This window comes from Lagopus muta, chromosome 1 (genome assembly GCF_023343835.1).
Source record: "Lagopus muta isolate bLagMut1 chromosome 1, bLagMut1 primary, whole genome shotgun sequence".
In the NCBI taxonomy this organism is placed as follows: Eukaryota; Metazoa; Chordata; class Aves; order Galliformes; family Phasianidae; genus Lagopus; species Lagopus muta.
The window spans coordinates 52,283,164-52,311,099 of NC_064433.1; the positions used below are offsets into that span (position 1 = coordinate 52,283,164).

The 27,936-nt window shown below is 42.3% G+C and overlaps 2 protein-coding genes across 3 annotated transcripts in view; one reads left to right on the forward strand and one right to left on the reverse strand.

Annotated features, from left to right (window-relative positions):
- Positions 1 to 27,936, forward strand: part of SYN3 (synapsin III) — a 201,385-nt gene that overhangs the window by 69,074 nt on the left and 104,375 nt on the right. The gene's annotated exons all lie outside the window — the stretch shown is intronic.
- The window catches only part of TIMP3 (TIMP metallopeptidase inhibitor 3), an 89,976-nt gene continuing 63,323 nt past the window's right edge, over positions 1,284 to 27,936 (reverse strand). For both annotated transcript variants that reach the window (XM_048933493.1, XM_048933483.1), the window contains 4 exons: positions 10,994 to 11,076; positions 4,090 to 4,201; positions 3,298 to 3,419; positions 1,284 to 2,658 (listed from right to left, as the gene is read on the reverse strand). In XM_048933493.1, the coding sequence (XP_048789450.1) occupies positions 2,461 to 2,658; positions 3,298 to 3,419; positions 4,090 to 4,201; positions 10,994 to 11,076 (515 nt within the window). In that variant the 3' untranslated portion in view covers positions 1,284 to 2,460. The remainder of the gene's footprint in view (positions 2,659 to 3,297; positions 3,420 to 4,089; positions 4,202 to 10,993; positions 11,077 to 27,936) is intronic.

Sequence of the window (27,936 nt, forward strand, 5' to 3'; positions counted from 1 at the left end):
GGCTCCACTCTGAACTCAATGAGATTGAGCCCTTGGAGATTTTGTTGGCAGCACAAAGCTCAAACAGAGGTTGCCCCACTGTGTCCAAATGCCCAATCCCATACTCTGCCAAAAGGGCTCTTGACCTGAACCTATGATGGGACTGATGAAGCACCCTACTACTCTCCCTCTCATCTCCAACCTATAATTTAGGAGTAGTCACAGGGAAGAGGACTTTTTGAAAAGTGTTCCAAGCCTGAATCACAGGAAAATCCAATGGATTTTCAGTGTGTTGAGTTCTGTATTGCCACTCAGAGCAGCTGGAAAAAAAAAATACACAGCAAACCTAGGTGCCTCCTAAAAGGTGCTCCTTAAAAATGCCCTTTAAAGCTCATGCTGAAAATGAAGCTGTAACAATATTTTTTTTTTTTGTAACAATTTTTTTTGCTGTAACAATTCATCTAGTGAGTGGGGCATTTCAAGGCATGTATATCTGCCAGAGCACTGGTGGCACAGAAGAGCCATAAAAATGCATCAAGACCCATCTCAGACGTCCATTCCTTTCCATTTAGCAAAGAGGCCCCAAAAAACTCTCCAATACTTGAGAAGGTCACTGACTATAAAACGCTGTATTGCTCTGGGCTGGGATCACTGCAACACTTTCTCCTGCTGGTGGCAGCTCTGCTTTCTAAGTGGAATGAATTGAAGATATATGGAAACTTAAGATAAATAATCACAATAATACAAAAATGAAGTTAAGCATAATCTTCTCCCTGCCCAAGCCCTCCCCATTCAAAACTCAGTCACCCATTTTGTCAGAACCCCTTCTTCACCGTCATTAAAACTTAAAATACTTTTATTTGATAAGAAAAATTATATTATAGTTTTCTTAATAAAAAAAAAAAAACAAAATAGAACGAAAAAACTTCTCCAGTCAACAGCAAAGCACAAGACAGTAAGGCTCCTCCTCCCACATCACTGCAGGACACAGTATGAGCACATGCACAGATCTATGCTTTACAGTGCCTAGAGGGGGAAAACAGCACTTGACACAGAAGGAATCCTCTGGACAGCTGAAATTTTATGATCCCAGCCAGCACTTATCAGGAGACCACTCTTCCTTGCCTAGTCCCTCCCCCCTCCCCCCCCCCCCCCCCCACTTCCTCTCACTATATAAACAAACACAGCTAGTGTAGCTGCAGGGAGGAACTGTGGTGCTGGGGTACAGAGGAAACAATGACTGTAGCCACTACTGCAGATACACTGGAGCTTCAATATCTTAAGAACAACTCACTGACTCGGAATGTCAATATTTCTGTCTTTAAAACACAATCAAACCATTCTTTTGTTTCTAACACTAAAAAATTTCCACGTCTTGTCAAAAATAGCTTATGTCATTATGTGTATGTATATACATCTTAGTTCAGCAAAACACTATTTTGGCAATAGATTTTTTTATAATAAGAGCTCTAGCAAGTCTCCCCTTTCCCTCTCCCATGTGATTGATTTACAGTTGGCATTTTTGCATGTTGGATTTAAGGTGTTTACAAGCTGTTTGTGCTGTTGAAGCTGAGCTGCAAAGAGTTCAGGCCCAACACTGCTCAAAACAGGATGCCACAGCATTTTATCTGCTCTGCTGCAGGTGGATTTACCTCCCTGAACACAGGGGATGGGGCTTTTGTTTTTTCAACAACAAAAATACAAAATACTCTCTCCTTGTTCTGGAGAAAGCCAGAACTTTAAATATGCTCTTTAAATTAGCTAGGACAATCAGCCAACAATGCTTTTACCAGATGATGCGGTCAGACACACCAGGTGAATTTCTCCCACTGCTGGAGTCAATCACATTGCCAATCTCTTCCATAGAGGAGGATTTCTTTTGGATGTCATTTTTATCCAGAGTTTAAGCTGGGTTTCTTTTCAGTTTGCTTCATCTGCCAATCTGATTAATGAAACCTGTTTTTCTTTAAACAGATTTGTCTACGCATTTTCAGCATTTAGTGCATGAGGAGGGGTGAGGGGAAGCCAGCGCACAGAAGAATACAGTGCCTAATTGGCATAGTTTTTAGATTTTTGTTTTCCTAAAAAAATAGAGATTATATTGCTACAGCTAATGATACATGTAAGAGAGCAAGAGCTCCATGGTTTTTTTCCTCCATTTTTCCCTCTGGTGTGCAAAAGTAAGCTCCCAAACGTCATCTGACCAAAACGAGTGGTATCAAAAATGGAAAAGGTAACTACTACAAATTCAGTAAGGTAGCACAGACTTTTTTCTTTCCTTCTCTTTTTTCTCTCTCTCTTTTTTTTTCCTTTTTTTTTTTTTTTTTTTTCTTTTTTTTTTTTTAAGTGTTCGAAGTGCTAGAATTTGCAAGAAAATAGGCACTAATTTCATTGTCATCATCATGATCAGGTAAGAGTTAGTGTCCAAAGGAAGATCAGCCACAAGTAAGGGAGAGGGAAGATAAGGAAGGTACAGCGTGCTCAGGGATCTGTGGCATTGATGATCGTTTTATCTGGAGGCGCCCATCCTCTATACCAGCTGCAGTAACCTTCCACCCTCTGGATGCAGGCATAGTGCTTTGCTTGGTGTCCTGAGTGGCCGAAGTTGGAGAGCATGTCTGTCCAAATGCACTCATTCTTGGAGGTGGCAAAGCAGGGCAAATAGTAGCAGGGCCGAATCTGCAATTGTAAAGAGCAAACCGGTGAGGCAACACAGAACTTTGTATAAAATGCCTTTCTAGCAGAAGCAAGGGATTAAAAATTCCTCTCCTTAGAACCTTGCTTACTAACTCAAAATTTGGCCTCAGTTTATTAAGCATGTAAACATATGCTTAACTTCACATACACAGGTAATTTCAGAGTCGAAGAGGATTCTCAGGTTCAGAAAAGTTGAGCTTTTATCTATGTTTTTGCAGGTCTGAGGCCATGAGAAAAATCTTGGTGCCAGGCTGACAGATTTTAACTATTCAAACTGTTTGCACAAGAGAAAAAAAAAAAAAAAGCTAGCAAGCTGGCCATATTTTGCCAAGCCTTTGGTGCTTGATTTCATTCATCTGCAAACAATTCTGTGTGGATTCTAAAAGGCTTCCCTAGCCCCAATTAGCTCCAACATGGAATTGCAAAGGCATAGACACGGCATTTTTATGTATCTCTTCTCTAATCTCAAAACTAAAGCTGAGCTGTTCCATTTTCCCTGCAAAAACTGCTGTCCTTTATTTCCTTCACTGGCTGTTCACCATCATTGGGATTACCAGCTAGAGGAAACAAAATTCTAGGGTTCTAACATCTTAACACTACCTAATTAGAAACACCACTTACCTTGCATCCACAGCCCAGATGATAACGATGATTCAGTCCTTTACGCTGGGACAGAGTCAGTCGGTCCCATTTCTCATACCAATTGCACAGGCCAGTGTAAACCTTCCCTTCGTACACGCGGCCTTGAAAACAGACACATAGTCACAAGTTAGCACTTCTCAGCTCAAGCACTTTGCTCATTTCCTGAGACCGCTAATGCTCTCAGCATGTTTGGCTTCAGTCCCTGCTCAACAACTGCTTTCTTTTTATTAACTGGCTCAGGAATTTCTGACCAGAGAGATTACAGCACTTCTGTAAGTTAGGAGTGCTATGCCAGCTGTAAGCACCAGCAGCAACATACAGGTAAGTAATAGTGACAAGTTTGTCTCAACAATATTGCAAAACCAAGTGAATTGACACCTTCAGAGGGACTTGGCAACTGTCACATCCCTATCTCCTTGCATCTCTTATCTCAACTGTCTGTACTCAGAATAGAATGGGTTGGAAAGGACCTCTGGAGATCATCTAGTCCAGTACCTTGCTAAAGCCTGTGGAGACACCATAACCTCTCTGGTCAGCCTGTTCCAGTGCTCTGTCATCCTCAAAGCAAAGTTGTTTTTTTCCTCATATTCTGATGGAACTTCTCGTGTTCCAGATTGAGCCCACTGCCCCTTGTCTTTTCACTCCCAAACACTGGTGAATACCTTAACATTTGGAAGGCTGTTAACAGAGCTGGGTACACAGCTGCCCATGTCTTTAGAAGCCATATGTATAGAATGGAAGATTTTGATTACAAAGTACGTTGTCCTTTACCTGTAATCAGATATTGGTACTTGTTGACCTCCAGTTTCACACCACAAAGACTCTCTGAGGCTTCTGTGTAGATGTACTGAACGTGCGGCATTATCTGGAAGCCCCTGTACATCTAGACAAAGAATAAAAAGGCATTAAGTCATCTAAAGATGACAACTTTTCATTCAGATTCTTTACAATCCGTGCTTCTGGACTGTGGCAGCAAGCAGTGAACTTTTAGTGGTTAGGGTGAAGGACTGACAGCACTAGCTGAATTCTGAGAGAAGTCTCCTTAGCAATCTTCTCATAGGACAGAACACCCACCTGTAGTGAGCCACTACAGTTTTACAGGGGCATCCCCATCCCTGCTCTCATTAGTTCCAATGGCACAAAGGGAGCAAAGCACAAACATCGCAAGCTCTGCTAACATCCTCAACAATTTCGTTTTTCCTTTATGTAGCTTATAATCAGGGAGAAATTGGTTCAAGTTTGGCTCCTTTCTCCTACATGTGACTTAAGCAATTTCTTCTGAACAAAGGGATTTTTTCTTTTAAACAATGACCTTGTTTTCCAGTATCAATGCTGTAAGAGTTTCAAGCTTTTGCTGCTTGATCCAAGTCATCAAGCCAGATGCCTCCTTCTCAGATGCCTAGCATACACAACTCCTGCTGACTTCAGCAGGGATTTAATGTTTCTCTAACTAAATGAAAGCAGAAATAGAATTCTACTTAAAATTAGCCTGTTACTGATGCCTGCCATAAAAACAACATCATGTATACATAATTCCTCTATGCTTTTTCTCCTTTTTCATAATCATTAAGTGGAAGACAAGATGCAGTTCAATTTAATTAGAAATATGAACCCACATACATACTGGCAGTTGGAGTCAATCAGGAATTAGCACGTGTCCTTATCTGACTTGACCTTACCACTGCCATTTAGGGAAACTGATACATACCTGTTTAGTAGCATAAGGAGTCTGTGCATAGCAAAGAAGTAACTATTACATGCATACACTGAATCCAATAAATCATATGCTATTTTTGAAACACTGAGGATAATTTTCCTCCAAATTTCATCTTTAGAATTTGCATATTTCAAATTATTCAGGCTCTTTTTCCTCCTCCACCCCAAGCTGTATGAGTTGCCAACATTCAAAAGTTAAACAACGGAGGGCAGAGAGAATCACTGTTTCACAGTCTTTCTTAACCTATCCTTTTCTGTGTCAACTTTGTTGATAGAGAACACATTCATATTCATTTTAACTATTAACATTGTAATGAGGCATAAGACGAAAAAATCCTAAGCAGCCCCAGAGCTATAGATCCCTGCTGATGATCCCCACTGAAGTGGTAGTATTCTCCTCTGTGCTTTATTTTATTATTTGCAGTCCCTTATTACCTAGCGTATGTGTTCATTCCCATCTGCCCATCTTTCACTACTCCTTTCTGCTTTATTTAAAAAACAACCCTTTTTCTTCCACAGAATTCAACAGTGCTATTTTTTCTGGTGCTAGGTGCCTGATTCAAACCTCCACGAAATCAGCGAACAGCTCTCAGTAAGATGTAAGGGATGTTATGTTAGATCCAGGTACTGCATATACAAACAAACAAAAAGCTACTATTTTTCAATGTGCAGAGGTCAAATCACCTTCTGGGTATCCAGGGAGTATCCTTACTGCCAATACTCCAATCAGCATTTTATGCACTTATCACAGGTCAGTAACAGCACTTCTGTGTACAGGAAAAGACATTCCAGAGGGTTTCTAGTTTCCAGCCTTCCTTCTACGCCCAACAAATATGCAAGGAAAGCATTTTTTAAAAATTAATCATACTGTAAGAACAGAAGCTCACAGATCATGTTTGGAATAGAGCACTGTATTCTTAGGTCAGCAAAGCCTTACACTGAATATGGAAGAACTGAACCTTGCCTCATCTCTACTTTATTCCTGCAATTTTATTGGTACAGGATGATTTACTCAGATTTTCCAATCACCATCGAGATAGCTGAAGATCTAAGTTCTGGCACAGGCATCCTATGTGTCCTTGGATGAGTGTTTTAGTCCTTAGTGCATTTTCATTCCTCATTTGCAAAACAGCTCTGTCTTGCTTCACAGGGGGTAGTGCTGTGAGGAAATGCATGCTGACTGAAGATCGTATGTTCAAACCCCAAGCTAGTGATAGTCACAGCAAGAAGCTACGATTGCAGCATCTAAGCAGATAAGACTAGCTAAGATAACAGCTGAGGCCAGGCCCACGCAATACAAGCAACCACTCAGAGTGAGTGCTAAACTTCAAGGAGCATAAGGCTAATTAAGGATCTGAGCTACAAATCTACACCTGCACAAGCTCCCCTTGTAAAAGGGTCTACAACCCAGATCAACTGTTCTTCAGAAGAGCTGCTCAGCTCCTTCCTACAGGACCCCTGCAGTCCAACTCCTTGGACTGCACCATCTTCTGCACCATTAAGATCCAAACGATAGCCTCAGAGGTAATGCCAAAATGGCATCTATTTTTTGTCTCCTGTGCTTAATTTCCTGTTTGCATTAGCATCAGGGACAGCACTGCCAGGGTTACTGAAGGCATCATGCTCAGCCTCTCACAAAGCCCTTCAGCTCACCCCTCAGCAACAACTGCCATGCTAACAGGCCTGGGCTGGGCCAGACAGGGCCTGCCTCCCCATCTGACAACTGAAGAAAATTTGCTCTGACCTTGGTGCTCGGGAGGAAACAGAAAATTCCGCAATCTTTTACAGATGTCCCCTTTCAAAACAAATAAAGCATTTTCTTTTCTGGACATGCAAAATATCCTGGAAGTGCTATTAGACCAGTCAGAAGAAAACCAACTACTAAACTAGCCTCTCTCCTAACTGCTACCCTCGGAGTCCTCCTGTCACCACAAATGTGTATTTTCAGAAACAAAATGACAGGGAACAAAGTATTACCAAGTGTCACATGGTGATGCCTGCTAGTGCTACTCTATTTCCAGCTATGTCAGCATTCCCCTTCACAGCTCCATACTGCTCAACACACATGCAAGTACTGTGGTGGCTCCTGCTGCATGACTAACTTCTGCCTGTGATGTGATGGCTCTCCTCCATTCCTCCCATGTGAGGTTATACTAGATGCCACAGCTTGGAGTCATCTTGCCGAAAGTCAGCTGCCTAAAATGTAGGTGCTTCACAGGAATTAAACACCCTCTCTAGTCATATGCCAAGGAGGTGCCCAGGAAAGTGGTGGAATCACCATCCCTAGATGCGTTCCAGAGCCGTGTGGATGTGACACGGAGTGACATGGTTATTGGGTATGGTGGGGGATGGGTTGATGGTTGGACTAGGCAACCTTAGAGGTTTTTTCCAACCTTAATGATTCTATGAAAGGCAACTCCAGAACAACTCAGCCCATCCTAAAATAGTTGTCTACAACTGATGGGCTAAATTACACTTTAGTGGTTCCTATCTCTCTCCATTGACAACCATGAGAACAGGGAAGACTCAACATTTCATTTTAGTGCATCTAAAATTAAACTAAATTAATCCCACCCCACTTCTTCCCTCTTGTGACTATCGCACTTCATCCCCTTCGGCTCACTTTACAGATAAGCAACAAATCAAAGAAAGCCTTCTTGCTTTTGGCAGCTTGTACTGAGTGCTGCCATGGTCAACCAGCACTGTGTGTGCATATGGAGAAGAAGTATCCTGTCTCCTTGTTTCCTTTGCTGTTTCCTGAAATAGCTCTGGGACCATGCTTAGAATGTACTGCAGCAGCACAGAGCATGCAGGGGTTAGATCAGTCCTGTACAGAGTTCTGATACGTGATCTTGAAATATTCTTACATTACTTGAGAAAGCAATGAAAGTAGGGAGTGCTAGAAAAAGCAAAAGGTCTTTTCAGACAACAAGTCTGAACACTAGGAAGCCTGGCACTGTTTTGTGCCTGAAGGCTGACCCTGTGCTCCTGTCTGGGCCCCAATCTGATTTAATTATGAAATTCAGCAATGAGTTTAGCAGTGTTAGCAAGAATAAGAATCAGTCACAGCAAACTCTAGAAAGCCGTGGAAGAAATATAGTTGGTTTCCTTTTAAGGCATTCAGTGCTTTTCACAGGCAATTCAGTGCACACAACTAGGCTTAAAAGGCTTGTTTATTTTTCATCTGCAGGTGCAGGCAGGTTTATAGGTGGCCAAAAAAAACCCAAAACACTGACATGTTAGTTTAATCTTCAGAATTGCTCCCATGCAGCTGTTCAGAGCCATAGGCTGCCTTCATTTTCTTTTCAGAAGGACAGTTTTCATTGGGACGAGCAAGAGAGATTTGCTGCATCATTCTCATGTCCCCATCACATGGAGCTAAATTCTTCAAACTGAATCCTCTAAACTCAGCAGAAAGACAGCAGAGTTTCAGAGAAGTCACTTACTTTGTTTGTTTATCAAGAAGTGTGTCCTTGGGACATTCCAGTTTTACTGAGCACTTTGACTGCTTCGGGTTCCTTCCTGCCAAAGGACTGTGCAATGCAACATCTCACCAGCCCATCATTAGTGCAGCAGGGCATAATGTGGCAATACAGGCAGCTTGACCAACAGTCTTCCCTTTAAAATCACTCTTGTCCTTGCTGGGCATACAGCTTCTCAACAAAATGCTGTGGGACTGCTACTGCAAATTGCCAATTGGTCTTGGCATGAGGATTACTGCAGTATCTGCTATAAACGCCTGGTCCTGGGCTGCAGGCTTAATTCAAGAAAAACAGCCAGGACAGGCTCCCATGTTTTAAATAGTGATACAACAGTGTCTGTTGACATTAGAGTGGCTGGTGCTCTGCTCAGCATGCTCACCTTGCCTGCTTGTGCTCTAACCTTTGTCAATAGAGACAGAGAAGCTTTTTTTACTCTCAGCACTGACACCACTGCAAGCTCCTAGGTAGATGAAGAACACTTATTTAATGCTGTTCCAAAGATTTATGACACTGCATCCTACTGGCTGACAGTAGAGCAGGCTGTATTGTTACCAGATGGAGGATGCTCTGGTTTCATCCTGACAATTTTCAAGGTTCACAGGAACATCAGCGTGCCTCTCATACAGTCAACTCCATTACACAAAATGGATCACCTTCTTTGTTCTGACAGAGGAACACCAACCACTGGGACTGAATTCTGGTGGAGTTGTTAGCGCTACGCCACCATCTTACAACAGATTTCCCAGTAAAATGTGTAGCACTTGAAGGCTGTCATCCATTTCCTGAGCCATATTCATTTCTCTTATCTCATTTGCATGCTTGGCTGTCAAGATATCTTCAGGAATGTCATCTGATCTTCAGATGACAGAAGAGTACTGTGCTGACCTTGTTCCTTAGGTGAAGTTGGAAAGAAAACTAGGGGCTCTTTCTGGGTCTAGAAGAAATGTTATTTTGTTCACACACTTCCAAAGCAAGCACTTTATATCTGAAATCTCTGTGCTCAGGGAGAAGAGCAGTAATAATAATTAAATAATTAAAATTTTAATACTGATTTTAAAAAGAGGGTAATAACTCACTTTGAGACTACTGTTATTCTAGATCACCACTGCAGCTCCTCCATAGACATGTGTTAGAAATAAAGCACTGAACTGAGAAAGAAGAAGGTTAAGGGCCCTGGACAGATGAGGATGTAATCAGGAAAAGAACAGTTGATGAACTCAATGCAACAGTTTTGTGAAGTGAAGTACACCAGTTAACCTGGACAGTAAAAGCTGGACAGTAAAGGCTGGAAAAGAACAGCAGAGAGTGCTGTAAGGCTGGTAAGTCCAGGTACAGCTGTCAAAAAAACAGTGGCAGCACTGTCTTGCTGCTGCCAACATAATCTGTTGCTTTTATGATACTAAATTAATCAGATTTATATATTCACTTTTGAATCTTAACAAGAAATTTTAAAGATAAAGAAAATAGTAAGCCCAGTACCTTGTGTCCTCTTAAGCAAAGTAGAGGCATTCCACTCTAGTGGAAAGGCTGTGCCAGAACCAGATTTGGCCACGTGTGCAGTTTTGCGATAGTTTATGCAACAGGCTTTGAGCCTCCTCCTCCCAGTTTTGTTGCTTAGCTATAAACTGCCTTATAAAGAGAGTTACTGTTATGAGGCAAGCAACTGTTTTTTTCTGAACCTTTACTTTGTCTAATATGTTTCAGATTTCTTCAGTGTCTGCCAAGCTTTTCCTTTCCCTTTTTTTTTTTCCTCCCCCTAAAGACATAAACCAGTCTTATGACTGGAATAGCACAGCCAAGAAAAATAACGCAGAGCTGATTTTTAGCATTACATAACATGGGGGTCAGTTTAAGAAAAAAATTCAAAGCAACAGGTTGAATGCAGTTTCTACACCAAAGAGATCAGGGCTCTGAAGTCAGGAAATAGAGAAACCAAACAATTGGTGAAGGAGACCTACCTCTTTCCACCTACAGAGTCAACAGCACTTCCAAGCTGATGATACCTGAGAGCTAAAACGTTTGCTTTTGCTTTATATAAGAGCTTTTGCTATGAGATTCCTTGGTTCTTAAGTGGAAAAAAAATGCCATCATGGGAACTGGTGGTCACAAAGAATGCAAGGCAAGAAGAGCACATTCCCAAGGCTGGCAGACCCCCCAGCACCATATTTTGAGCTTAATAAAAAACACTGCACTAAAAAGTTTCCATTTCCACAGTCTTAACACTGTTTATGTTGAACACAAACATGATTCCAGTATCTATCATCCTCTACTACCAGATACGTTAACAATAAAGGAGAAATACAGGTATTCAGTACTGCATGTCAGAAATGAGCTCTCCCTGATATTTTTCCATGCCTCAGGCAAATTTCTATCAATTGAGGGGCTGCTACTTTAAATACTCAATCTCATTCATTGTTACATGTTAATTAGAATCATTATTTTATGTAAACACCCACGTGAAAAGTCTGTAAACATACCTTCATCTGCTTGACTGTGTATCTCATTGTTCCAAATGGTCCATCTTTCATGAGCTTCTTTCCCACAACTTTAGCACGGATCACTGTCAACAGAAAGGAAAAATGCAACTGATAAGTAACTTTGAATTTAGATACAGAAACCCTCACAAGGTTTAGGCTGGACCCTCCACTTCAAAAAAGCCACTCAGATAAATTGTTTTGTGAAACAAAACTCCAGACCAACATTCCTTTTCATTTATTCTAAAATTTCACATGCAACAGAGGCATGTAAAATGGGATGCCAAAGAAAGTATTTATTTAGAGGAAATCCAATTAAGTGTGAAGACAAAGAACAAGCATTATTTGTGTTGGAATCCCTCTCCAATTTGAAAAACAGATTATAGCTAGGACCAAGACAAGGTAAAATGCTTGCACCAAGCCAGTGGGCTGAAATTAATACTGAATGCCTTGAATCTGAACATACAGAATTGCACGATGGGTGCCCCATGCAGCTTCTGTTTCCCAGTAACCCAACAACCCAGTACAGCACACTGCAGTGTCTCATATCTAGGGACTTCCTACACAGCAAGTCTTGAGGTACCACAAGACTCCCAACAACCAGCTCTCTCAAATGAACAGTTAAGGATTTTGAAGTCTGTCAAACAAATCTAGCAGGTAGCTTACAGTCAGGTTAATGAAGCGCTCTCCTGCTTCTGTATTTTTTGGGCATACCACACAAACTACTGTTTCATATATCCTCTGCTTTGAAATCACCTGATCATCAGGAGGAAAGCAAAGCTTAGTAACAGGGCAGGAATTATTCAGCTAATACCCACTACCATAGAACAATCCCATTCTGTTATAAAACCACCAGAAGTGGCTTAACTTTTACAGGAGCTGCAAAAAATGAGATTTAAGAAGACCAGTCCTGATAAGAATCACTGTTAGAAAAGCTGTACCCAGAAGCCACTCAAACCAACAAAATCAAACAAATGGGGAACTCAAAATTCCATGAAGAGAAACATCAAAACTACAACACACCCATGTAAATCCTGCCTCTGAAGTTATGCATTCATTGTGCTTCTCACTATGACGGCCATGAAAATTATTCCAGTAGAGTAATCCAAATAGTGCAACATGCTCACAGCACTAACAGAAGCTCATTTTTTCCTGGAAGAAGGTACCAGACACTTTTGCACAAAGGTTATATTGGTACAACATGATTGCAAACAAAATATCCCTGCTGAAAATACAGCCCAATGTTTCCAGAATACTGAAATCCTGCAACTAAAATGGACTACATACATCCCATCTTCTCAGCCTACAAAGGTCCTGATCGTAACTCCCTGTGCAGGACAGAGGTATTCCTTTCACAGAGATCATACTAATGCATCACAGAAAACAATTCATTAAGAAGTAGGAAGGCATGAAAGGGAGATCAAGAGGTGGAGTTGCTCTTTGCAAGTGGGAAAACCCAATGAGCTATTACATGCATTACAGCCATATATAAAAGCCAAGTTCATGGACCCATTTGCTAGGCTTATAGGATACAAAACAAGCACCTTGTTGGTTCTTAACTCATTTCAGGGTTCAGATGGCAATAGAAGCAACTCGAGAATTGGTAAGAAGAGAAGCACTGAGTTTTGTTTGCTACCTCAATCAAATTAATGAAGGAAAATGGTTGTCCTCACTCACCTAAAATGGTACTTTCTAAATAATGTGAAAAAAACAGATTTAAAGAGACAGATCTAGTTATATGCATCAGCCCTGGAACTTGTTCATGAGGATGGTGTGAAATGAAGACGAGCTCACTCTACTCCAATTTACATTCTGTGCCTTAGCCAGATTTCTCAAATAAACTTTAAATTCAGTAAGACAGTGCTTTTGGCTTTGATTCAAAGGTCCAACCAAACTTCTGTTTATTGAGTGTCAAGCTTGATTCTTTTTTTCAAACTTCTATTATCCAATGGCAGTAAAAGCACACGAATTCGTACAATTTTGTTGGTTCCACTATTTAACAAGCAGCTCAGAGTTCAATTTACTCCTCCCTTCAAAACTTCATAGCTACACTGAAGAATGTCCTTGAGGAGTGCAAACAGCTTTCAAAAATGAGGTACTTCCCTTTGTTTCCCCCAACCACCACTGCAAGTGAAACTGCAGAAAGCAGGCTGCCTAAGACTCAGTTAAAAAGAACACAATTTCGTTAATGCTCTGTGAATCCCTTGGTACTTCATTAGTAATACAGCCCTTAGCAAAGGGTATGAAAGGTCTTATCTTTATCTGTTGCTTGTCTAACACACTGAAAATGAAAAACAACAACGAGTGTTTGCCTAATATAGAATTATTAAATTCAGATAACTTACAATGGTAAGAAATATATTAAAATGCAATTTTGCAAAACCCTAAGGTTGCCAAGCCAGAACATGGTTAGCATTAAAGATGACAGGCACATTCCCAGTTGCTGACAAAATACCTAAAAATCTGTTTTCTTCATGTACTTAACTGCTAGTTTGGCAGCCCTTTAACTTTCTGGTTAAAGTAGCACAGCCACTTCAGAAAGAAAGCAGCTTTGATTTACGGACTAATCAACAGCTTCACCACAAGACCAAAGGTTCAAAACGTGCATCTTCACTAGCACATAACAGCATCCCAGTTTCAACACTGCTACCCCTGCAGTCAGGTGGAAGGATATATGACTAGGTTAAGACGGCCCCGTCTCTTCAGATTATTACTCTCCAGTAAATAGAAAGGAGCAATCATGCCAGCACACTCATCTAGTGAAAGCCATAAAGAACCTTAGTGTGGGCTGTCACTCCAAGCCTTTAGCAAGTGGGTGAGGCTGTCTGTATCTCAGAGAAGTTGTCTTTGTTATCCAAACAGTAACCTTTTGGATAAGTTCCTTCCTCTACCAGAAAGCTTGGAAGCAACAAGGAACTCACCCTATCTCATTTCTCCTATATTAAAGGAGAAATCAAGCTGTTAGCCAAGGAGCAAACAATGCTCCGGTTTCTGCCCTTTGAGGACCAGACACCTCTGAGTAAGAGAAAAACAGTGTTGGATGGATGGGACTGCTCAGAGGCTGCTCTTACTCATGCAGCTTCATCAGCCGTGTGAAAGCAGTCCACAAATCTGCCCAGAACAGGGCTCCAAGCTGCAGAACTGCAGGCATGTGGATGCTGCAAATTCAGTCCCCGTTATACTAGAGAAATCCACTGCTTATGAGGACTTCTGTTTTTTCATCAGAAAAAGGCAAAAGGTGCTGTGAGTGCTCCCCTGAACTCCTTTCTCCCCAAAGCTCTGTTAAAGTCCTGCTGTTACTGATGGGAAATTTTATCCCACACAAGTGGTCACCAAAATAGCTGCATATTTTTAAACCACAATTCCTTTGATGTATTGCCTATAAAAATACGCCCAGATGAATGTTTCTCAGTACTTCAGGGTTTCGGGTCAGGTCACTTTGTGGGACTGGAGCAGTTGGCAAGGTCTCACGAGTGATTTGTAATTATTATGAAAAGTTAAATTAAATGGGGATATAAATCTTGATAAGAGTGGCTGCCATATAGTGATTCAAAGAGGAGAAAGGGCCACTTGTCCAATGTTGGTAGAATTTTAAAAGATGATGGGTAGCAGAAGACACGGTCACAGTGTGAAGACTAGACAATGAGTGAGAGAAGTGGGCACACATGAGACTAAGAGAAGCACTTCCCAAGCTGAGAAAACAATGTGCTGAAAAGACATGCAATTACAAAGCCGTTTCATCCTGGCAGAAAGCACTACTACACATGTAGTAGGAGCTCTTCTTCCCCCAGCTGAAAAGCAAAGGCATATTTAGTTAATTCAAGCCTGTCCTTTATGGGGGTCAGCCACTAGATGGTGACACTATCACAAATCTCACATTAACGAGAGGGCAGCGGTACGTGTGGGAGCTAACACCACGATTCCCAGTTGTGTGTCCAACCACACCATGAGAACCAGATGCTTCCACGCAAGCTGCATGCTTGTCATCCATAAACAGCAGCTTTCAGAGGAGGCACACTGCTTTCAGAGGCCAGGATTTGCTCCAAACCCATCTCCCTTGTGGCTAATGATTATGAAAGTCTCAGGAGAATAACACATGCTACAATTCTATTATTGTTTCCAGGATTTCTTTTACTGGTGTGCAAGAAGGGTATTTTTAAGTGAGAAATTTGGCTGAGCTGTACACTCGTTACATTTAAGCAAATGAAGGATGTGGAGGATTCACGTTGTTTACTAATGAAGACATAGGGGAGAAATAATTCTCTCAGCCCATTCTTAGACACCAAAATAGCAGCAAAATAACATATATGCAGAGCATCAGTGTGACCAGAGGCTAAGAAAGCCTCTGTCTGTTCTGAGGCCACTAGCTAGCCCAGCAGCTGGGCTGCGAAACAACCCCTCAGCAGAAGGGTGTGCTTGGAAATGCTGCCTTGACACTAAAGGTGGGACATGTTGTGCTCCTTTTTCCAGCCCCCCATCTGATCTGTTAGTAATTATCACCAAGACTCCTGGCTTCCCTAATAACAGAAGGCCATAACTACAAGAGGACTGTGTCCTTTGGACTGGAAGTCTGGCCCAGCTGTATACAACCTCTTGGAAACCTGTTAAATTGTCTGGTGGCTGTAAGCCTGTGTGAGAAGTAAGGGGGTGGAGATGCCTCTGGAACAAGAAAACACCATCTCATCCATTTCTCCACTTTCACAGTACAGCAGAACCATGGGGAAGGCAATGATGGCAGCAGGGGGTTCATGAAAAGACAAAATCAGATACAAATCCCTGGTCTGCCTGTAATTAAAGTCTCATCCTCTACATAACCAAAAGACAATTATAAACATATTGAATTTGAAGGCTTCTTGTAAAGACCAAGGTTGAGAAGATGATACAGTGGAGGAGCTTTCTCTTGCCTTGTTCCACCGTGACCTCCAGCCAAAGCCACATGAGCAAAGAAAACGTTTTTTTTTGCTTTGCCTTGGAGCAAGCCAAGGCCAGCAGAGCTCCTGGAAAGCATTGCCAGAGAAGCTCATCAAGAAAGCAAAAAATTAAAATAGAAAATAGCAAAGTAAGCAGTTCTCCGCTGGCTGCCTTCCTCTTATACCCCTCACCATTAAACTAGTTCCCAATTAGCCTTCTCAACTGGCAGGCTAAATCTCAATCTTCTGCCTTTTCATAGTGCCCTAAGGAACACTGACAGAGAAGGAACACCCCCTTGACCTCAATCACCACCAATTATCAGACCATTGCGATGATAATACCACGGTGGAAAGAAACTCAGGCTTATGTTGGCAAATTAGCTGCCAAGTTTGTTGGAACATTTTGACTGACAAAAATCTAAACAAAAACAGGAAGGAAAACACCCAGATATCTTTCCCTCCAATTTTTTTTTTTTTTTTAAACTAGAACTGTGACATTTACTTTTGGCCTTTGTTCTACAGATCAAAATAAAAACCTTTCCCCTGTTGAAAGGTTTTAGTTGCTGTTTGAAGGCCACCCCAAAAAGAAGAGGACAACTAAATGGCTTCACCCAGGCCCAAGTTATGGCTGAACCAACTGATCTTAATTGCAATTGCTAAACACTTGAAACCAGGTTTCATATTCTTTTATACTTTGCAGAATTCTTAGCCTCTGAGAGCTTGTTGGCAAAACAAATTGAATTTTCTCATTTCTAACACTGCAAAACAAGAGTGATGCACTTTCATGCAAGACTGATTACATCAGACCTCCCATCACTTCAAAAACTTATAAGCTGCTCTAGAAGGGCTTTTCCTACTTGGGAAAAAACTAATCCTCCCAACAAGACCACAAATTAAAGATGCAAGGTTGCACGAGACAAGCAGGACTTGGGTTGCACATGGCATTTATCCTGTAGTTTGTTCACTGGATATAATTTTTAACATGGCATCAGTAACAAGCACTTTATGCCTTCTCTGTATTGTGCCTCTCAGCCTATGCAAGTCTAAGCAGGATTGCCTTTGAAATACATCAGGATTGGAGAGGAAGAGGAACTGCAAGTTAAATTTTAGACTTTTCATACTGGTTCCTATATCTGATATTGTTGAAAGCTCTCAACAACCCAGCACTACATCCAGCTCCTGCTAGCTCCTTTGCTTTCCCATCATACGCAGGTAGTAGTCTGTTTAGAGGACAGAGGAAAGATTGAAAGGAGGAGAAAGAAAGAAGGGATTTAAAATGCATTTCCATCCAAGTAGAATCCTTAAGATCTATACACAGATGGTATGTTTCGTGCCAAGTGAGACTAGCTTCAGGAAATACCTTGTGATAAACACAGAGAAGCCAAAGCTGGGGGGAGGGAACAAAAAAAACAAAACAAAACAAAACAAAAAAACCACTTGTTTTTGCTAGCTGCTACACCTACTGAAGTCAGGGAAGCCGGCAGGACCAAGAAATTAGCTAGAACAGGCAGAGCATAGCTAGTTGGGTCATAAAAGTTACATGCATCACTAAGTTAAACTCACAGCTTGCGTCAACACCAAGTTCTAGGTTTGCTACAAATGTAAGCAAATAGCATTGCTGCAGGCTGCAGAATGACTGTGTTCTACAGTTTCAGAATCTTCTGGGAAAATAAAATGAGGAACCAAACACACTCTTGTGAAGTAGCCACTTTGCTGCCTCCTTTTTGGCATGCTTCTTCCTCCTCTTCTTCCCCAGTCCTCTTTCCACCTAAACATTTAGGTAGTTACTGGCAGATTAACTCAGTGTAGGCAGTAGCTGAGTGACAGAATGAAGGAAGGAAGAGTGCTGTGAGTGGAGGAAATGAAAGGAGCCCCCCATGAAGAGAGCACAGCACAGCAGCACCTTACCATCCTCTGTAAGGGATGCTCTCAGCAGAGTGCACTTTACCTCATTTTCTGTCATCAACAGCTACCAAAGAAAGAACTGCTTTCAGCCAAGGTTGGCAGTGTTGGAAGGAAAACCAACATGCAAATACCTTTCCAGAGCCAACTTACAACAAAGCATAGAAATAACATGCATGAGACTCAAAGCTGGTCAGGCAATGCTCCACTCAAAACACCTTTTCCATTTTCTTTTGGTCTGCATAAGATCTGGGGAGTAAGATGTAACTCAGTCCTCATATCTAGATCAAGTACTTCTAGACACAGTATATGAAGGGCAAGAGGAAGCTGAGCCGAGACAGGCAAGGCTCTGGCTTCTCAGAGCTCTTTGGAAGCATTCAAAGGAGCCATAAGTCTAAGTGTTCCACTCAGAGAATATGGCAGAGTTGAGGTGAGACCAATTAGGGGCAAATGGAAACCATATGTGGTTTTAATAAAACAAGGAGCTGGAGTGCATGGCTTACTGCTGGAGGAACATTTACTGCCTGAAAGGAATGCGCATCTGGCATTGATCGTTTCCCAACCCATCAAGTGAGCTGTAACATGGAAAGCAAATTGGAGCGTATGAAGAGAGATTAATTGCCTGAAGAAGTACAGTTAGGGGAGCAGCTAAGAAGGAAATGTGTCCTTTGGCTGTGATTTAGTGATATGGTTGCAAGTGAGACTGATCTTGCATTTCCACAGATCATGATCAGGAGAACAAACTACAAAGAACAAGTGTGACTGAAAAGTCTGACAAAGAGTGACTGAAGTGGATTGCGAGGTACTTTAAAGAACCTACTATCATAGAAACCCCATTTCATGTCACACAGAGTAGACTCTTATTCTCAAGGTAATGGGCACTACTTAAAGAATAAAGTACTGCTGATCCTAAGCAAGGGTAACACAGAATCCTCAAATGGCATAAAGTTGCTGAAGGGGAACGTGGTTGGTTTTATTTGTACCTCAAAACATGTAGATGGGAGATCTGAGGCTGAGGGGACAGTGCAGATATGCCCTTTTTTCCCCATATATATTTTTTTTTTTTTCTTTTTGATGGCAAATTTTTTAAGACATTTCAGTTCCGCTCTGAAAGAAAAGTCTTTGGCCTGCAAAGCTGCAGATAAGCTGCTCGGCTGGGATACAGTCGCTTCTTTTGCGAGCTGTTGTGTTGCAGCTTGATATCTGCTTCTCAGAACCAAACCACTATCTTTGGCAAGCAGGAAAGAGACTACTCAACAGACACCAGAAGGCAAGAGAGAAAGAGAGATGCCCTCATCCAGCACTGAACCACACATACAGCGTGAAGTCTTCCTTAACTCACTGTGCAACCCAAGAATGCACTACAAGCTCTCAACCAAATGGACCAACTGGAGGAAGAAGAGGAGGAAGGAGAGTCCTGTAAAAAAAAAAAAAAAAACAATAAAAGAACATCTGAAAGCAGTTTTCTTCTGCATATTGGAAAGAAGGCAGCTCTGACAGCCCACGTAAGGCTTTCAAAACAGGGAGTATCAAAAGCCACAGGCCTGGACACTCCCCGCCGCAGTGACTTACTTCAGAGGACTTCCTTCAGCACCTCGGCTGGCTGGGACGGGTGCCAGGCTCTGCGAGGAGGCCACACTCTGCTGATCACATGGTTTACACATGGTTTACACTCTATTTTGCACGTAGAACTAGGGAGGAAGAAGTGCTTGGGAACATGTATAGATTTCAAGGGTACTGGGTGGGCCTGCAGATTCCTTCCTACATTAGAAAACTTGCATTAAAATGATAGACTAAGCAGCTGTCCATGCCAAAGAGGTATACATACTTAACCAGGTCAGGTCTATAAGTGCTGCTCTGCTGTTCCTATTTGCACAGGACCTTACAGGACCTAGTATTGAGCCTGCTGGATGCTGGGATTAAACCTGCATTCAAACAGTTTCTGCTATCAGAAGCTACTACCTTTGCCCACCATTATAGTACAAACTGTTCAGAAGCTGACAGCTGCCATAGACTGTTCATGGACACTGGATGTACCCATGACACAGTTCTGGTTTATCATAATGTTTAAGGAATTTAGTAATTACCCATCTTAAAAATCCATTATCTAACCACAGCCCCTGACAGTATGGATTAAATCTTTGAGCTTAGCTACATTAAGAATTTTGCCCTGAAGTCCCGACACCATTTAAAAACAGGGTGCAGCTCCCAGATCCTTATTCAGTGTTCATTATAACAAGTGAACTTCCTGCACCCTGAGTCAGCCCCACATGCCAGAAGTCCCATTTCAGCCACAGTCAGACTGCCTACAGGTCAAGGTCAGGGCACTCCATGCTGGCAAACTCACCCACCTGGCCAGAAACTGTCCAGGATCCCATATGGTACCCCATGTTCCAGAACATCAAGCTTCAGTTTGATCCATCAGAGGGACACCAAGGGTCAAAGAGACTCAGCATTGATTTGTCTGGGGAGTAAGGTAGTAAATAAGTAATAGGAGAGTAATATGAGACAGCTCATGAAAGAGGTAATGGGATGGCCTGGAAGTCTAATAGCACCTGTAAGCAACAAGTGACTACATGAATAAGAATTAATGCACGCTGTACATCCCCTGGCTTGAAGACCCAGGATTTCACCTATGCACAGGTGCAGATTGCTGGCAGAAGGGAGAATAGGCAGACACCAGCCAATTACCTTTTTACTTCAGAGCTCAGGAACTAGCTCACTGTCCTACTGACAGACTGACCGACCACATTTGCTCCTTAAAGACCATGGCAGAGAGACATAGTATAGCCACCTTGTTCTTTTATTACTTTCTTCATCAAAGGGAATTTTAATCAAAATTTCATGTTGGCAGACAGCCCAAAAGGCTCTTTGTAGAATAGATTTCCAGAAGTTGTGCTACTACCCTGACACTCACATACAACCTGGTGTTCCCTAATGAGATACAGCTTTTGGCTAGACTTCTGCAGGCACAGAGAACACACTCAGTAGTTAGTAGTGCCTGCCCCACCACCAACTGCTGTTGTTATTATTTTTTTAAAACACAAATTCAAGACTAACACAGTGCTTTATCCCTCGTCAGTATTGCTGATCAATGCTTTTTAGGGAAATGATCAAGTCTGACCACTCAAATCTGATGTGATTTAACTGAAATTAACCTACTAGTCAGTTAGCTTGCCAGTGCTATTGGAGCTATACAGCTTCACAGAATGGCTTAGGTTGGAAGTGATCTTAAAGATCCATGAGTTACAGCCCCCTGCCATGGGCAGAGTTGCCTATCACTAGATAAAGTATTCTGACCCAAATCTTTCATTTAAGCTATGACTTGGGTGAGCCAAGTCTGCATTCTGTTATCAGTTCTTAGGCATTCAGGTAACTTCTTGGGAAGAAAAAGTGAAATGCCATAAGACATGGATGGTTAGCCCTTTCACAGGCACCTGGCACAGTGATTGCTATTTCTGAAGGCTGTAAGGCTCATTAACTGTTTTGGGAGGCAGATGTTCTCTGGACACTTCCCCGCTGAATGTTTACTGATAAGGGTAATCATTTCCAGGGTACACACCAGGCCTGGCTGCTTCCTGTCTCTGCAGGGCTCTGAGACACAGCTGTAAGAGGGTTTTATTGCAATGAAGTCATGAACCTGAACTAACCTCTCAGGAGCCAGCTTGTAGAGCTTTGCTTAAGCTTACACCTGGGACACAGGTGTAAGCAACCTTCAACATTTTGACAGGGAAATAACAGAGAAATAGGAGGGGAAATGCCTCGTTTCAGCCCATTGGCAGCAGCACAGCCACAAACTCCTTTGTTCATTAATGCAGCAAACCCATGGAGAGTTGTCTACTGCAAAGAAACGAAGTGAAAGGTGGGTACGTGTGCACTAAAAAGAATCCTCAGCACTCAGGAAAAGCAAATTGTAAACCCAGAGGACCAATGACCCGGAATCTCTCCCAGCTGGAGGGGCAGCACGTAACCTGATCAGAATTTCCAAAAGGGAAGGCTGTTACTGTTAAGCCATCAGGGATAGGGCTGGTAGAAATGGTTCTGGAAACGCTTTTTCCTGTCAGGAAATATGGTTTTACTTAAGTCACAAATTTATAAGGAAAAGGATCAACTTCAGGAAAAAAAAAAAAAAGAAAAAGAAAAAAAAAAATCCTCAAAAATGACTGAAACCTATTTTCATTCTGAATCAGCATTTCTCTTCAATTTCACTTGACATCTAAATGTTAGTGTGATACCACTGTTCAAAACAGACATCTTAAATTAACCCTTCGAAACATTAGCTTCAGATGCATTGGAGGATCTCATTTTTTCCCACCAAAATTCCATTCTGAAGACTTCTGTTATTTTCATTTTTTATCTCATTTCATTCTGAACAAACTTCTACCACTTCAAAATTCTTTACGGAAAAGAAACCCCAATCCTCTCCAACATGTGCCTGGATTCCTCCTTCTCTCTATTAATCAGAGGTGACAGCAACAAGCTCTAATGACAGAAGCAAGAGTACCTTCCATTTTTCCCCTCATTTTTCAGAAGCCACAAGTAACAAATTTATACCACTGAGAGCTGCGGGTGCTTCCTTTCAAGAAGTAAACCCACTCTCCTTATGATCGCATAAAGTATCTAAACTAAAATGAGCACCCAACATGAGAGATCAGACCTTTAATAGAACGTGCCAATAAAAGCCTGTCAGCACTGCAGACCTTAAATGAATGCAGACATACTAGAGCTATCTTTAAAAAAAACACTCAAGACACCACAAACACGGTAATTTAACCTGTTCCTCAAGCAGAGCACTGAACTGCTGAATAACTGTTCTTCAAGACTGCAGGCAAGTCAACTCTGACAAGTCTTCCTATTCTCTTTCTGCTTCCTAGCTGTTCCCAACATTTTGGAGCAGTATTGTGTGACTGCTGTTTCCTGAAGCCTCTTTCTTCAACTGCCTGCTGGACCCAGTCGGAATTTTGCCTCTGATTTTTAGCAGAGCAGGATCAGGCCCTAAATAAGTAGTGGTGGAATCCCCAGACTTAGAGACTGAACAGCTGCGTCTGCCCTTCCGAAAGAAGAGGGAAAAGTTATTCCTGCAGCTGTTTTCCCCTAAGTGCCTTCACTCCAAACTGTAACAGGATTGGAGGGAGGGGGAGAAGGTGGAATTTTAATAACCCATTAAAAAGGAGTATGGGCCATTGCGCAGCAGCTCTTTCAGTTCTACTCAAGCAGGGTCACTGCTGCCAGGCTCAGACAGCCCTAAGGGCACGGGAAAAGTCGTCTTCTTGTTTTCACATCTCATTCACAGAACGGATAATGAGGGGGAGGGAGGAATCAGCTTTTGGGTTAATTAGCACCATGAACAGACAGCTGCTTTGTCATTAAAAGTTCAAGAAGTCATCGGGGTCATCACTGAACTGCAAGATGTACACACACGCACACGAGGCACACGTCTGAGCCTAGAGTTGTAGCAGCCTTGCATGGCTCTGATTTTCCACTACTCCAAGGGAAACTCTAAAGTTGTAAGACGACTGAGCTGTTGTAGCTCTGAAGGGAAACCAGAAGCACAAAAGCACTCCCTCTGAATGGTAGTTGTTCATCCCCCTTGGAACTGCTTAATTTCACACTTAATATACCAACTAAGAATAGTTAAATGGCTTATGCCCCCTGAGAAAAATCAGAGGCCGAGCTTACCAAAGCTTAGTTTCATCTCTGCTTCCAATGTTCTGTGGTATAAGCAGAGAAAACCAGAGTACCGAAACACATGATTTTCTTCCCCTGCTTCCTTCCATCAAGGAAGGAAGCTGAGGAAGTGCCAGTGCATATTAGCAAAACCAGAAAACGAACATATATGGAAAATAATGAGAAGATAAAACCTCCAAAATGACATGGACTACCATTAATAAGATTTGGAGCGCTGCTAGCCTCAGTCCCAGTTTGGCTTAAAAACAAAACTAACAAATTATCCAACTATGCAGAACAGCCGCAGATTGCTTTCTCACTGCTATAGTTCTCCAAGTAGCATTTTCCAGTAAGGGATCTCAGTGAAAATACACGAAAAGAAGTATTCCTCTCTTACCTTCGGAAAGAGGGAAAGAAGTGGAACTTAAAGCCTTGCGTAGCAGAAGCAGTAGAGAAAGCAAGCTGGCATCAACTGGTCCTGTCAGCTGTAGCTTTGCTGCCTACACTCTCAAGGCAAAAATGGGGCTGAGACTACTGTCACTACAGCTACACCTCACAAAAACATGGGTCTCCTTTACTGGGTGAAAGGAACACAGATCCTGTTTGCTGTTGCTATTATACTGGCAGACAAATCGGATGCACGTAGCTCATGAGTGTGTAGTTCCATTCTCAGCTTGCACACTGCCAAGGGAAATTACTCCAGGAACACAGAAACTAGACTGATTTTTTTTTATTTTTTTTTTTTTAAACCATATAGCTCTGTTGATTCCCAGGCACATGAGTTGCTCACAGCACAGAATTTCAGTATGCTTACAGCCATACAGTTTTTGTAGCAGTTCAGCTGGAGGTGTTCTGAGGAGGGAAAAACAGAATGGAGAGAGTCCAAAATTCCAGTTCAGAGGGGAAACAACAGTCATCAGCATTTTGACTCTAACTGCTTGAGTTAGGACAGCTGCTGGAAGCTCTGAAGGATTTATTTCATCAGCAAAGCAAACCCAAGTAATCTACGTAGCAATCCCTAGACTACTCCTTTGAGAACCTTCCCCTCCCTCCAAGACTCAGAGTACTTTTAGGAACAAAAGCTGCCCTTACTGTAACACCACGGTGAAATAACCTAGTGAGGTTGCCTCAAATATATAGCAATAATCTTTCAGTAAGCACTGTGGTCAGTCTTCCCTTGTTGGTCCACATATGTGTAGAGGAATATATGCTGGAAGTAACTCTATTATGGTGGCTTGATGAACAAGTATAGAGGCTGAAGAGAAACATGACTGCATCAGGTGTGCTAAGACAACTTGATCCATTTGCCTTCCCGAACTTCCATCAAGAAGGCAGCCTAACCAGGACGTGTGTAGGCAATGTTGTTGAATTCAGAAAGGGGAGCTTTGAACATCACTAAGGACAAAGTTTACGTCAAAGGCCCAAGCTGTCACACTGCACAAAAGACAAACAGGAAAAGGTCTCTGTACAGTTTCTGGGGCTGGAGGAAAAGAAAGACCCGGCGCTTTCCTTTACCTCTTCTAACAGCCGTTAGCAACAGCGGAAATCACTTTTTGAGAAGGGCAATCCAAACCATACATGGAGATCTAGCATGGACAGGAAGGAACCTATTGGCTTGAAAACTTTCCGGTACTAGTGAAAGCTTTGTTTCCCATCTAGTCAAGCACACAGGTGCTGTCTGCTTTTATTAATCTAAACTATTTCTTCAACCAATTTAGATGGGAATGAAAGGCATAGGAAGAAAGGCCAGTAAGGACAAGCTTCCCTGTTCTGTTTTGTTTTTAAAAGGCAGTCACTCTTTTGGAAAGGACAAATATCCTTGGCATCAAACACATTTGGTCCAATACAGCCTTATCTCAAATAAAGCCCTTCATTGCTGTTGGATGCCTCAAGATAAGAAAGTGTAAATGGTAAATAATTCCTTCAAACTTACCACGTTACCTCTCTTAGAAAGGCTCAGCAGTTTTTTATAACACTGTGAGCAGTACTCATGACTTCACAACTAGGGAATAAGTAAGAAAAGCAAATGAAAACGACAAAAATAGCGTTGCGGACCATACATCAATCCCATGAGCCATTCTTCTGCCAGAGCACAGGCAACTGCACCCCACAAAGCACACAGCCCCATGTCTTCAGGGCTCTGAATCATGTAATTCTGAACTCGCAGCACCATCCCTGCAGAATCCAACTAAGTCGCACAACAGAGATGCAAGGCTTTGCAAGCACAAGGACTTACTATTCCTAGCCTTGCAGATCCATAATTATTTGGTGTCAGAACAAAAATATGAATAAATGCATAACTCCCATCCTGTGGGCCAAAAAGAGCAAACCAGAATATGCTGGGAATATCAAGAGAGAGCTGCATCTTAGAGTGCACTTGGGAGGTGGATTTGACATTCACAGATAACAAAACAGACTCTCCAGAGTTAAAATAACGAATGCCTTGAAAGAGTTTTGGAAGGAGCTTAAAACCGCAGGGCGTGAATCAGTCTCTCTAACTACAAGGAATTAGGATGACAGAAGCAGGCTGTGGGAAAGTCAAGACTATCCCACATCAGGCTTCTGGGAGGTGTATTCTAACAGCATTGGAAATCCAGACTAGATAGATGACATCTCTGACTCACAATCACAATCAGGTTCTGTTGCAGCACACTTGTTCCAAGTGGAAGGTGTAAACTGCAACCTACCATTAAGGGTCATCGGCTGTTTGCCACCAGGTCTAGTTGAGTTTCTCTCCAGATGGATAACATTCCATTCAAACCTTCCTGTGATCATCCACGGTCTCTCAAAGTGTCACCTTAGAATTCAGTTTGATGCTTTGGAATCCTCTACTTCTGTGCTTCTCTGCAAAGCTGCAGACTGTTACACACCAGAGAAAAGCAGGACAGCTGTTTAATTGTATTGCACATAAACTGTCTGTAGAGAAGATGGAAGCAGATTTATTGAAGTCTCCTTTTTATCTTGATTCTTGAAGGAAATAACCAACTAAATCCTTAAGCTTCCACTCCCTTGGACACAACAAGAAAGAAAAAAGGAAAAAAAAAAAGAAAGAAGGGATAGGTGCTACTCTTCATATTTACAGAAGTAAAACAAAGATCTTAAGAACCCATCTTGCCCTTACCCCCAACAGTCCTTGCCATAGTAAGGTGCTTGCACAGGAACTGCTGCCCTTGTCTTCCCACACTTCTCCAGGTTGGTGATTTTGTCCCTGCAGGATGCTATGGCAGGGGGGCCTAGGTTTTCTGGCTATGGAAACACTGCACACAATGGCTTCTTACATGCCCCAGAGTTCATGTGACTGCTCTCTTTCTTGCTAGACTGGCCCTCTTCACCACTGCATTTATGGTACTCACTGATGCAACTGCAGAACTTTCCCATGAAGTGTGGTATCTGTGCTGGTATCACTTGTTCCTTCTTAAATCTCTCCTCCAAACCCTCCCTTCTCCCAAATACTAGACACGTTCCAGCTTTAAGCTCTGTGCCATACACAGTTTATTACTTACTGCAATAAACTGTTTACTCAGAAACAGGCCTGCATACCCTAGTCCAGAGGTGAGAGAGATAAACAAGGAGGCTGTGTCAGTCTTAAAGGTCTCCCTCCATTTGCCAAGAGAAATTCAAAGCAGAGGACCCAGCAACCCCACACGTGCCAAGGGCTGGGCTGCAGACCGTTCTGTTCCATCACCTCAATCCCCTTTAATCTGCAGCGTGTGTATCCCTGGGCTGATAAAAGGCAGGAAGATATTTATAGCAGTGTCAGACCAGGCAGGAAGTAGGAAACTGGGGCGGCTGTTTGGAAAACATATAAAGGGCTCCAAAGAGCAGGGCTGGCCTGGAACACCTTCCCCAGAAGAACACAGAGCTAAAGCAGAAGAGCCAGGGGAACAGATATCCTCTGGCTCTCTTCTCCCCTACCTGTTGCCTTTCCAGGACCAGCCATTTCCCGTTTTTCGAAGTCAAGTGGAAGTTTTCCATTCTGTGGTTTTCCTGTCTTGGTACAAGTAAGCACTTTTTTGTTTTCCCTAAATATTTTAACTGTTTGGAGACCATGTCCAAAACCATTTCACTAGAGGAAGGAGGTTCGTATTTACAGTTGACTCAAAAAATCTGAGAGAGCTGATTATAAACCTCAGGGGAGTGAGACCTTTGCTTGCTCCTGCATCCCCTAAGCAGGAGGGATTGAACTCGCTGTCTGAACAATTGCTCCAGTGCTCTTCCACAGAAATGAAGGCTAACACAATGCCAGCAGGCCTCCCTGCAAGGCTGCACTGCAGTAACACCCATTATAGAGGGAAACACTGAGAAAAGGAAACAGATGTTAGAGTCCCAGTACTGTAATTACAATACAGCACGAGGGAATTAAAACTCATGTCTCTCAGCCTAGGCCAGCAGGAGCTTTGGACATTTTGAACATGGCCCTATGGAACAGAAGCATTCCCTTTTCCTATATGCTGTTGTAGGAGTATT